Raw genomic sequence first — 13,492 nt, forward strand, 5'->3', positions numbered from 1 at the left:
GTTTCTTAAATGAAACAAGATTATTATGTTCTTATCCAGTTCTTAAAAAATTACTAGTGAAGGTAAAGCTACTTTCATGGCTGGTATTTTGGCTTGTTCAGTCACATCATTTGGTGGTTCTTGACCTAATTATTTCTGTTTAAGTTCTGTTATTTCTATATACTCCAGAAAAAGACTGATTTTTAGTTTTATTGTAGTTCTCCTCTGGTGAATAAACAATTTTATTTTTTGGACCTTAACAATAATAGTAATGTAAAAGTTAAAAAAAAAAAAAAAAAAAATCAATAATTGTAATTTACAGTTCTGTGTTTATTTGTGTTGGCATTTCTTCTGCATAGTCGTTTTTTATTTTTATGGTTTAATTCAGTTTTGGTACAATTTTTAAATGAGAGAAAATATGTAAAAGGTTAAAAAAAATAATAACATTTTGTTCCCCCAATCCACTTCTGACTGTGGAGACAGCAGTAACACAATTTGCATTTCAGATGCTGCTGTTTCTGTTAAAGAAAGTGCCTTTTTAAACATAAAAACCATTAACACTAATTGTTGTAGTAGTTCTGCAATGCCTGACACTAATGAGTCTGACTAGGCTTGTCCACAGTTGAAGGAAGCGCATTTCTTAATGCTTGCGTATACAAATTCACTTCCTTACCTTCAGTGTAAAAGTAGTTAAGTACTCTAATTGTTGATTTTTGAAGTCTGTAGCACCGTTTTCTATTTCGGTTTATTTATATAAAAAAAAAAAAAAATTTGACAGGCAAACAATGCATTTGAGTTTTTCTTTTTTTATTTATCAATTTATTTTTAATAGAGTGTATTTTAACCATATTAAATTATGTCCTTCAAATATTAATTTTATGTTAATGTGAATATTCTCAACAGTGATATGTTGGTGTTTGCACATTGTCTACATGCCTCCTTGGATTCTTCTCCAAGTTTTCCAGATCCTAAAGACATACAGATTAGTTTCATTGGCATTTCCAAATGGACCTTACATGAGGCAGCGTTCAGATGGAAGATAGACTGGAATCCTGCCCTCAGTTGGCTCCTGCTTAGTACTCAGTGCGGCTGAAATAGGCTCCAGCTTTCTTCTACCTTTAGTGAAATATGGTGGCTTTAGGAAGTAGATGAATGGGTTTATGTGTTGACTGTACTAAAGTGGAAGTTTAGACTGCATGACTTAATAAATATACAAAGTAAGCTGAATCATTGAATGAACCATGAGGGGGGGAAAAAACATTCTGTGAAATGTACGTATTAAGAATTCGTTTGAATGGCTTAATTTATTTGGTTGCATTGGGCCTTTTATGAGATGACTGTCGAACCTTTCCAGGAACATATTAATGCAGCTGTCATTTAAAATGTGCTTTTCTGCCAGTCACCTCTCTAAACTTGAGTGCATCGAAATCTGTGCCTGGCTGTTCTCCACATAGTACAGGAGAAACTTGAAGCAGATTATTAAGCAATGTATGGTTGCACACATCAAGATAATTTGGACAGTGCAATTTTGAAGCACATAATTAATTTAAGTAAAAGTAATTGTTATGAAGTCTGATTATTTAATTGTATAATTTTACAGAAGTACCTAGGAGTCTGTGATGCAAACAATGATAATTGCAGCCATAATTGAAACACTCTACGACTACAAATTATAGACTGGCCATTTCTGTAAATGTCATAAGTTAAAAATGAGTCGCAGTACAATTATAAGCTTTGGATCTGTTCTTTATTCACATACTTATTCTGATTTACCATTATATTTGAAAGAACGTTAAAGCAGTGTTTTAACAAGCAAGAAAATAGTTATGACTACCTGCTTATTTCACAGTTGTGTTTCAAGTTTCTTATGCCCTTCTAGAAAAATGTTTTTACTTTTATTTCTTTCTCCTTTTATTTCTGCTATATATTTCAATTTCTTGAGTATCCAAAACTAGTGGATGTGGAGATTATTTATTCATTTGTCGGCATATAAGTAGAGGTTCTGTATATAGCCATTCATTTCTGAAATATTGCAGTAATATTTGCCAATAATGTATTTGCCTTACAATTCCAGACACCTGAATTTGTTACCACCTGGTGTTTACATTAAATTATTCCTTCTGCTCAAAAGACGTCCGTTTTCGGGATAGTTGGCATCCAGGCTTTTTAAGAATGCTTGTGTGAAGATAGATACCCATAAGTGTTCCCTGTAACAAACTGGTTGAGGACTTGTTTTTTTTATATCTGGAATAGATCTAGACAGCATATAACATTTGAAGTTTTGTTTACTTTATAAATTATCACTTCATTATTGTGAAAAATGAGTTTTCATCCCTTATTCATTTTCAGTTTATTCCCAGCATTGCACTGAGGTACAAGTGTGAATTAGCTTGATGCTGTTCAGAATTATTAATTATGATTATGCCAAAGTTTACCCATTCATCTGTCACACACTGCAGCTTTCTTCATTTCTGGGTAAAGGTAAAAAAAAGGGTTTAATTACTTGGAAATGGATTAGACATGTCTTTGTTATGTTGATTATTAAAAAAAAAAAAAAAAAAACTATTAGCACTAAAGAAGTAATTTTCCAAAAACTCAGACATATTTCTAACCCTAATTCTATGTTCTTAAATTTCCATCCGGATCAATAAAGTTCCTGTCTGTCTGAAGTTCTCCATGGGATTAATAAAGTTTCCCTGCTCAGGTCTAAGTTATACAGTGCATCCAGAAAGTATTCACAGCGCATCACTTTTTCCACATTTTGTTATGTTACAGCCTTATTCCAAAATGGATTAAATTCATTTTTTCCTCAGAATTCTACACACAACACCCCATAATGACAACATGAAAAAAGTTTACGTGAGTTTTTTTGTAAAATTATTAAAAAATAAAAAAAAATATGGAAAAAGTGATGCGCTGTGAATACTTTCCGGATGTACTGTATCTTTCTTAAATATGACAGTTTTTTCTTTTGTCTTACACTACAAATTGTGAAGAAAGAAAGATTATTTGGGATGTCAGAAAATCTAGCATAAATCATTTTGTTTTACATGATAAGCACACAGCTTTAAAATGAAAATCTTTTTGTTTAAATTGTAGAAACCTTTATGAATTGATCAGTGTATTGCCCATCATCCTTCCAGTTTGCAAAACTATTTGCTATAATTCAGAGTCCTGAATAGTTAGTGCCAACTGCTTTAATCCTTTTTCATTTTAATGTTATTTTTGTATTTATTTATGAAATGGCATTTTCATTCTTTCTTTCTCTGTTTAGCTCAAAGTGAAAGTGTCCACAGAAGTTGGAATTGCCAATGTAGATCTGTCTGTAGTAGACAAAGACCAAAGTATTGCACCTAAAACTACCAGGTCAGTATGAATGAATAAACTGAATGCAATAGTAGAAATTATTAATTTAGCTGACATCTCCAGGCACTCAAGTTAAATACTTGTTCCAATTATGTGGAATGTAGATGATCTAATATTTACTTGACAAATATAATAATAAAAACAAACATATTGTGGCCAGGACGGACAGTGAAAGAGGTCAAGACCACTCATTATTAATAGCTTCCACTTGAGATATCTATGTACAGTCATATGAAAATGTTTGGGAACCCCTCTTAATTCTTTCAATTTTTGTTTATCATTGGCTGAGCTTTCAAAGTAGCAACTTCCTTTTAATATATGAAATGCCTTATGGAAACAGTAGTATTTCAGCAGTGACATTAAGTTTATTGGATTAACAGAAAATATGCAATATGCATCATAACCAAATTAGACGGGTGCATAAATTTGGGCACCCCAACAGAGATATTACATCAATACTTAGTTGAGCCTCCTTTTGTAAATATAACAGCCTCTAGACACCTCCTATAGCCTTTGATGGTCTTTTTGACCATTTTTCCATACAAAATCTCTCCAGTTCAGTTAAGTTTGATAGCTGCCGAGCATGGACAGCCTGCTTCAAATTTTGGGTCATTGTCTTGTTGGAATATCCAACCCCTGCATAACATTAACTTTGTGACTGATGCTTGAACATTATCCTGAAGTATTTGTTAATATTGGGTTGAATTCATCTGACCCTCGACTTTACCAAGGGCCCTAGTCCCTGAACTAGCCACACAGCCCCACAGCATGATGGAACCTCCACCAAATTTGACAGTAGGTAGCAGGTCTTTTTCTTGGAATGCGGTGTTCATCCGCCATGCAAAGCGCTTTTTGTTATGACAAAATAACTCAATTCTTGTCTCATCAGTCCAAAGCACTTTGTTCCAAAATGAATCTGGTTTGTCTAAATGAGCATTTGCATACAACAAGCAACTCTGTGACCTGAGTGCAGAAAGGGCTTCTTTCTCATCACCCTGCCATTCAGATGTTCTTTGTGCAAATTGCACTGAATTGTAGAACGATTGTACAGATACACCATCTGCAGCAAGATGTTCTTGCAGGTCTTTGGAGGTGATCTGTGGGTTGTCTGTAACCATTCTCACAATCCTGTGCATATGCCGCTTCTGTATTTTTCTGGGCCTGCCAGACCTGCTGGGTTTAACAGCAACTGTGTCTGTGGCCTTCCATTTCCTGATTTCATTCCTTACAGTTGAAACCGACAGTTTAAACCTCTGAGATAGCTTTTTGTAGCCTTCCCCTAAACCGTGAGACTGAACAATCTTTGTTTTTGAGAGTTGCTTTGAGGATCCCATGCTGTCACTCTTCAGATTAGAGTCAAAGGGAAGCACAACTTGCAATTGACCACCTCAAATACCTTTTCTCATGATTGGACACACCTGTCTATGAAGTTCAAGGCTGAACGAGCTAATCCAACCAATTTGGTGTTACAAGTAATCAGCATTGAGCAGTTACATGCATTGAAATCGGTAAAATTATAAGGGAACCCAAATTTTTGCACAGCCAGTTTTTCACATTTGATGAATACTGCTTCACTAAAAATCTTTGTTCGGAAAACACCCCAGTACTCCGATGTTCCTAGGAAATGAAAGACATACCACTGTTGTCTTTTTTGTTGAAAGTATATTATTATGGAGACTGAGAGGGGTTCCCAAACTTTTTCATATGATTGTATCTTCAAGGGATTCACCATTTATTATAGCCACACTGAAATGTTAAGATCAAGTACTCTGTTTATTAGAGAGGCTGTTGCATCACCCAGAACAATCATTCAGACTGTTAGTACAAGTAGTCTTACAGTGGAATTGAACTGTCTGAGATCAGTCCCGGCCTCCCTTTTATTTCTCCCCTGGGTCATCTGACCAGAAGTTGCATTAATCCTTCGAGGGATCTTACTGGGTGGGGCTTTTAGAGATCTACTGTTGTTGGCCTTCCTGGGCAATACTTCTTTCTTGGGGCTCCTGGTCCTTTTCTGTAATAATCAAGAGTGAAACATGTAGCATTCATTGTGCTTTCCTACTCTCACAGTTCTCCACACCATGCACCCTTTCCTGTGTGTTACGGGCAGATCCAATGAACTTAGACAACATGTAAAATGTGTATATAATTAGGTTTTCCTAGGGTATCGGACTCTTGTAATAGAAAGAGAAGGGTCTCCAAAGGAAAGGAGATAAATTTGTTTTGAGAAAAGTTTGTTTAGAGTGCAAGTCTGTTTTTTTTTGTCCTGGTCATACTTTACTGTGTGGATATGTGCTTTGTCTATGCATGTCTCTAAATTAAGATGTGTCTTTTCAGAGTGGAATATCCTACAAAAGGAAAGGGAACCTTTACTGTTGACAGCCATCAAAATTTTGCTCTGTCTTTCCAGTTAGTAGATGTGAATACTGGAGTGGAGTTGATCCCACATCAGGTAATTATCAAATGTGATTTGCTCCTTTTTGAACCTTAGATACTCTTGTTTCAGTGTGTGTTAATTGCTTTTCTGGATGATTTGTGTATTGTACATTCAAATTACTGTCTTTTTAATTTATTTACTTGTATCAGTCACAGTGTGTGTGATGGTTCTGTAACTGAGTGTTCCCTGCTTCATTGTGGAGAATGCTTAGATACTTGAAATAGATTTCACCTTTAATACAAAATCTGAGCAGGAAGTTAAGGATGTAATTTCAAGTTTAAGTTAGTCAGATACAGGATCAAATAATACATTGCAAAAATTGAAAAATATAAAAAAAGAGACAATATTGTGGTTTAATGAATAAAGTACACTAATATTATGTAGTCCTTGGCAAATTCTGTCTTTAATTTTGGCTTATATGTACATTATATTACCATAGTCCAGGCTGTGTTCTTTATCAAGAAAAGCATGTAGTTTACAGATATTTCATAACTACCCACTTTTGGTAACAGAGATTTAATTTTAACTCTTTTTTTTAATCTGTGAAGGAAATTTTGTGTTCCATATATATGACATAAATTAAGAGATGCATCAGTGGTTTCAACTGATGATAAATTGGAATTCTAAAAGTGCTTCAAAGGCTGAGAAGCATCCATATGTACTTTTCGTTTGATCTTTTATTCATTTACATATTATAAAGAAATTAGGCAGGGTGATGAGATAGATGGTTAAGGTTCACTAAAATGTTCCAAGTAATCATTTTGTTTTGGTATGTCTTTTACAAATTCTTTTTGAGAACTACATTTAAAATCTTTTAACAGACCTTTCTCCGATTGCATAATCAAAAAACTGGCCAAGAGGTTGTGTTTGTAGCAGAACCCGACAGCAAAAATGTGTACAAGTTTGAATTGGATGCATCTGAAAGGAAATCTGAATTTGATTCAGTGTCTGGCACTTACGCACTGTACCTGATCGTTGGAGATGCGACATTGGAAAACCCCATCCTCTGGAATGTGGTATGTATATTAAAAAAGAAAAAAATGAAACAATTCTTTAAATTTAAACAAAAATTATTTATCCTTATTAATTCCTTCTTTTATATCCGTGAAGCTGATATTAATGATTTAGTTGAAATCGTATTATTTGGGTTTTAATGATAAACACAGTCAAGTATTATAAGCATACTAGCCAACCCGCGGCATAGCATACACCGCATAATTATTTATTGATGTGTGAACACTTCCTGAACGACACAGTTGTCCAAATGGGGTGGGTTTGAGGATACGACTGAGTGAATGAAAAGATGGAACTCTGGAGAGAGCAACATACAATTGTCCATGACTGAAAATTGTGTTTGGCAGATACAGGCATATCATTTTGAAAGTGTGTCCCTGTGCCTTATTAATTGTCATTGCAAAGGCCAATCTAACAGGAAATTGTCTGCGTGTAAAAGTAAAAGGCAAATTTGAATCTGATGGGGTCAGGGATATCCGGGGAATAAGGACAGTTTGTGAGGTAGGAGCTGCGATAGTTTTACACTCCAGTACATTGCGGTGAATGCTGGTAACTGTCTGTCTAGTGCCATCACAGAGACTTCTTGCTGGCATGAGGTTTCTGAGAAGCATGACGACTGAACCAATTTTAAGTTTGAGTTTATGTGGAGGCATGCCAGTGGGAGTAAGACTGCTAAGAAATTCTTCGGGGAATGAAAGTTGATGTGCGGAATCGTCTGTGACGATGGAGTCAACGCTGGTGAAAGTTACTTCGTCGGTAGTGATAAGTTTCAGTACCTGTTCATTAAGGTGTAGCGAGTCTTCGTTGGTGACGCTTAATATAGCTCGCGTACTGAGTTGTTCTGGAGTCACAGTTGAGAAGTCGATGTCGCCACATAGTTGTTGAATGGGATCAGAAATAAAATGAAAACAATGTGAAGATAATGTTGCAGGTGTTCTGTTTTTCCAGTCTTGCGAAATCTTGTTCGTGAGGAAGAGCTGTCATATTTGTCGTCAGTGTAAGTACAGTGGAACCTCAGTTCACGACCATAATTCGTTCCAAAACTCTGGTCGTAACCCGATTTGGTCGTGAACCGAAGTAATTTCCCCCATAGGATTGTATGTAAATACAATTAATCCGTTCCAGACTGTACGAACTGTATGTAAATATATTTTTTTTAAAGATTTTTAAGGACAAATATAGTTAATTATACCATAGAATGCACAGTGTAATAGTAAACTAAATGTAAAAACATTGAATAACACTGAGAAAACCTTGAACAGAGAAAACTTAACACTGTAAGAGTTCGCGCTATAGCGCTACGAAACGCTCTCTAAAAACAATTTTTTAATTAGTTTTAAGCACAGGGAAAAAAATTACCATTTGAAAAATCCGTAATTTAATAAACCACCAAGAAAAGTAACATTGCAACAATGCACGCTACAAACCGATCGCTGTAAACAGAAGTGAAAACAAAATCAAGCCCGGTGCATTCTTTAACTGCCTTCCCTGCCTTATGCGTCCGGCCTGTTTTGTGTGTATGTGTGTTTCTCTCTTGCGCGCCTGTGTGTGTCTCTCTCTCTCTCGTGCGTGCCTGTGTTTGTGTGTGTCTCTCTCTCGCGCGCCTGTGTTTGTGTGTCTCTCTCTCGCGCGCCTGTGTTTGTGTGTCTCTCTCTCGCGCGCCTGTGTTTGTGTGTCTCTGTCTCGCGCGCCTGTGTTTGTGTGTCTCTGTCACGCGCGCCTGTGTGTGTGTGTGTCTCTCTATCGCTCGCCTGTGTGTGTCTCTCTCTCGCTCACCTGTGTGTGTGTGTGTGTCTCTCTCTCTCTCGCTCGCTCGTTCGCCTGTGTGTGTGTGTGTCTCTCTCTCACTCACCTGTGTGTGTGTCTCTCTCTCTCTCTCTCTCGCGCACCTGTGTGTGTCCCACTCGCTGGCTGGCTGCACAGGGAATGCACAAGGAGAGACTGAACATGTGCAGAAATCATTGGCGCGCACAAACCAAAAGGGAAACTGGCTTGTTTGTATACCAAGTGTGAGGTGCATGTGGACTGTAGCAGAGACAAAAGCGACTGAGGCGGTGTTTGGTGAGGTGCTGCATGCCTCGAGAGCGAGGGTGGACTTGGGAGGAGGGTTAGAGTTGGCGGGCGGGGCTCTGTCATGCGTATCCCATGGTCTTAGAGTTGGTGGGCGGAGCTCTGTGAGTTGGCGGGTGTGGCTCTGTCTTGCGTGCCATGGTCTGCTGCTTAGTGAATTGTTGGAGGGCGGGGCTCTGTCTTGTGTGCGTCTTGCTTGCCATGCATGGACTTAGTGAGTTATATATATAGATGAATAGAGTGTTGTGTTTTATTATGAAAATGTTGAGAAATGCCAATTAGTCTTAGCACCAAACCCTGAAAGACAATATGACAAACTGCATAATAAAGTTCACTATCTATCGATCTATCTAATCACCAAGGTGCCAAGCCTAATCCTGAAAAACCGCCTCCTCCACCAAACTTTATAGAAAGTACTATGCAATCCGGAAAACACCTCTCTCATGGCATCTTCCTATCCCACATTACTCCATCAGACTGCCAGATAGTGAAGCATGATTTATCCCTCCAGAGAACACATTGCCATTGCCCCAGAGTCCAAAGGCAAGCATGTTTGTGTAGCTTCTTGTCCATGTAATCCCATTTCATAAAGCTCCCAACACAATTTTTCTGCTGATGTTGGAACTCTGTTGTGAGTGATTCAGCACAGGATAAGCGATTTTTTTATTATTATTATTTATTTATTTTATTTTATTTTACATGCTTATGCATCAGCACTCCACCATCCAACTCTGTGAGTTTGATTGCTACACCACTTTGTGGCTAAGCTATTGTTGCTCCTCAATGCTTCTACTTCATAACAGTAGCACTTGCAGTTAACTGGGGCAGGTCTAGCACAGCCGAAATTTCATGTACTGTGACAAAAGTAACATCTAGGACCGTGCCACACATTCTCCTGACAGTGTTTGTCAATGGATATTGCATGGCTGTGTGCTTGAATTTATGGGTCTGTTTCAGCTACAGTCATTGTTAACACCTGAAGTCAATAATTTGGAGGGCTGTTCACACACCTCTCCATATAGTATTATGACAGACTTGTGCAAAGAATGCTGAAATAATGCATCTTATCAAGTTCTCATTGCAATGCAATCTCCATATATTAATTATAGTGTAGTCAGAGGTGGGAGGATTGGATTTGTTTATTTGCCTACTTTTCCTATTCCCAGGAATTGTTTGTTTTCTGTTTGTTCTGGAATACATTCTTCTTACTAGATATAACTATTGCTAAAAACCTTTCATTATGGATTGTCACTTTGTTTGTATATTGAAACTAATTCTTTCTCTCTGTGTTTCACTTTCATTGTAGGCTGATGTTGTTTTGAAGTTCATGGATGAAGAAGGTCCTGCTATTGTTCAATCAAAGAACATTTATGTTCCTAAGCCTGAAATCCAGGCAAGGAAATTTTATAAATCTTGCCAATGCTATGCCCTGATATAACTTTGACATAACTTTTTTTTCTCCTTCTGTGGTGGTTTTGTTGTATTCCATTTTGTCATGTTGGAAATTTGTAAATATGATCCCAATACAACAAAAGTGCTATTAAAACGTTCTCCTATCTGTCAGGAAAAAAATAGCCATTATGCCGGTGTTTCTACACACTGCTGAACTTTTCTAGGTGTGTCTAATTTTACAGCTACGTACCGTATTTACTGAAACAGTTTTATAATATAAAGTGTGTAAGATTCTTTTAGCTGTCCTAGATTTTGGATAGAATTCTGTATGCTCAGTTTAAACCTTTTCTCCATTTCATTCCCTTTTAGCATCTCTTTAGAGAACCTGAAAAGAAACCACCTACAGTGGTGTCTAATACCTTTACAGCACTTGTGTTGGCACCACTCCTTCTGCTTCTTATTCTGGTATGTATAGCTAGAAGTCAAAATTTGTTGAGAAAGCCATCATTGTCATTTAAAAATTGGCAAATTGCCAGGTCTATTCAAAACAGAATGATACATTGTGAGGAATCTTGTGAGTTTAGTCTGAATTTGTGTAATTCATTCTTTTTTCTGACATTCATAGTTTTTCAATGTTCTGTTTTTTATTTCATCAATAGTTTAAAACTATGCCATTCAATGGTTACATAACAGGCAGCACTTGTGCAGTGTTGTCATCTTTTTTTTTCTATTCCAAGCAAGATATGAACATTTAAACTCTTAATGTCTTAAATGCCGAGGCTGAGTGCTTTAAGACAATTTTTTGCATATAGACCTTTTTTATTGGATGATAAGCATAGACTAACCATAAACTTTATTATCTCCCATAAATTAACGACTTAACTAATGTCGGATCCAGAAAAATTGGATGAAAGCTAGTCAGCTGAGCTTATATTGTATTTAGTCTGATACATATGTAGCCTGAAAACTTGACAAGACACCTTTCTTAGGCCACTCGTAAGCAAAATCAACATTAATTAAAGCTGAAAGAATTTTTTGTTTTGTCTTTGCCTGATGGCTGGTCTTTAACCTCTTTAGCGTTAGACCTGAGTATCATTCAGGCAACTGTATAGATGTGTCTCATGGAAGCCTTACATCTGGGGATTACTTGGGCTGTAAAAGTGCCAACAGTGTTAATGCCGAGCGATGCTCAGGATACGATATAGGTGTGTCTTGTGTAGGTGACAGGCCCAAGTGTTACTTGGGCAACGGTGCAGATATGTCTTCTCCTAGCCTCATAATGGCATCTCATAAAAAAACATTTTTCAGTAGCCTAGATGATGCACTCTGTTGATAGTGGCGACAAAGTGAATCTGTCTTCAGGTCGTGAAATTGAAAGTGATTCTGGGAATCCGAAAGAGATGCTCGTGTCAGTCGCACATGTGCAGTTTGCTACTCAAAAGCTGATCATTCTGGAAAGAAAATCCATCAGGAATCATGCTACTATTGTCCCAACTATGACGTTGGATTGTGTATTTCACCGTGCTTCAAGATATACCACAAATTTTGACAGTATATATGGCATTTGCATTATTTTTTTAATTTTCATTATTATTACTATTATTTGTATCGTCATTATACTTTCTACACTTCTGACTTTGTCGTTTTTAGTGTTTTGAATGTTTTACAGTAGAAAAATCATAAATCAAATTTTTCAAGCCACAAAATGCAGCACTTTTTACACACATTTTTGAGAAACAATGTAACGCTAAGGAGGTTAATACGTTTTCAAGGTTTTTTTTTTTTTAATTTGATCAGTTTGCCTAAAATGTGTGATGCACCTACAATCATGCCTGTCTTTCAGTGTAAAGCAGCTTGGCTCCAAGTAAGATTGATTTTGTTGCACTTTGGTACACATGTTCTTCAAGTTAATTTGTCAGAAAGGTACAATTTTTATTGAGATATCGCAAATAAACACACTCTACACATTTTTAAAAAAAACTCCCATTTAAAAAGAGGTGGTGACATTTTTTCCTCAAAATTGTCAATCATAAATTGCTACTCAGTTACTAACTAAATTACTATTTCAAATTTAAATTGTGAAATGCTCTTTTATCTTACATATTTTCTTCTTTTACGTGCCTTTTAGCCACCCCTGGAAGATAGATCTGTGTGTGCAGTGTTCGTAATTTCTTCTAGTAAGGACAAATCAATCCAGTGCAAAATTGTTTCAAGTCTCCCACACAGGAAAAAAAGTTATTATTTTGATGGATTTTTTTTTACATTTGGTTGTTGTGTATTTACTTATCTCAACTGAGTTGGTTTACTTTCAAAATGATGACCGAGTAGTCGGAGTTAGTATCTGTATCTTGAACTATATGAGGTTGGTTGAGTTGTTGCACAGCATAGATTTTACAGTATACATATTCTTGTGTAAAAAGATGTTTTGTATTGTTTAAGCAGAAATGAAATTAAAGGTTTTTCTTAACATACACATTATAAACAAGTTCAAGCAACTGTTATTATCAGGTTTGCAAACCCACAGTTTGACAGTCAATACCAGAGCGAGTGATGAAATTTACAAGAAAATGTCTGAGAAACTCTGCTATTTGTGGAAGATAGTTTACAGATGCATAAAAATTTAATAAATATATCATGTGCATCGTTAATTCCCCATCTGAATGAAAATTCTCTAAAGTAACATAACTGACACAACAAGTACAGCTGATCAATTGCACCCCTGGTCTGACATGAACGTGAACCCACAAATTAAAGGCACAGCCCACAGCCTCTATGATGTAAGACTTAATCACGAGATTCATACCTCTGCACACCACTGAGAGGAAAGGCCAGGTGCGAGGAATGTACAACATCGCTGACACGTCAGTTACGGTCGAGCAGTCACGCTGCAGGTCTGACATGAAAGCAACCTTGGCAGCATAACACCATTACAGCCATCTCCGTGGAGCGACTGAAAATGCTGTGTTTCATGAGAGGTGCATGTGCCACCCGCTCCAATGCGCATGCACACCTCATATCTGAAAGTAACTGGCTGACATGTGCTGATCCTTTTTCATCTTTCGTTATCATGCATAATTTGCAGAGCCAGGAAGACCACCCAAGCCCAAGCCAGAGTTATTTTTATCCTATAGAGATCCCAGGAAAACTTGCACTGTTTCTTCACCAGTCAAATGTACACAAATAATTCAGAAAGAAAGGTAGTTCATATGTACTGTGTAACACAGCCCCATCTGTCCC

The 13,492-nt window shown here is 36.8% G+C and overlaps 1 protein-coding gene across 2 annotated transcripts in view; it reads left to right on the forward strand.

The window, feature by feature from the left end:
- Nucleotides 1-13,492, forward strand: part of rpn2 (ribophorin II) — an 85,860-nt gene that overhangs the window by 59,664 nt on the left and 12,704 nt on the right. For both annotated transcript variants that reach the window (XM_051932565.1, XM_028812116.2), the window contains exons 10-14: nucleotides 3,254-3,345; nucleotides 5,680-5,794; nucleotides 6,601-6,795; nucleotides 10,170-10,256; nucleotides 10,625-10,720. In XM_051932565.1, coding sequence (XP_051788525.1) covers nucleotides 3,254-3,345; nucleotides 5,680-5,794; nucleotides 6,601-6,795; nucleotides 10,170-10,256; nucleotides 10,625-10,720 — 585 coding nt within the window. The remainder of the gene's footprint in view (nucleotides 1-3,253; nucleotides 3,346-5,679; nucleotides 5,795-6,600; nucleotides 6,796-10,169; nucleotides 10,257-10,624; nucleotides 10,721-13,492) is intronic.

Source organism: Erpetoichthys calabaricus, chromosome 10 (assembly GCF_900747795.2).
Source record: "Erpetoichthys calabaricus chromosome 10, fErpCal1.3, whole genome shotgun sequence".
NCBI lineage: Eukaryota > Metazoa > Chordata > Cladistia > Polypteriformes > Polypteridae > Erpetoichthys > Erpetoichthys calabaricus.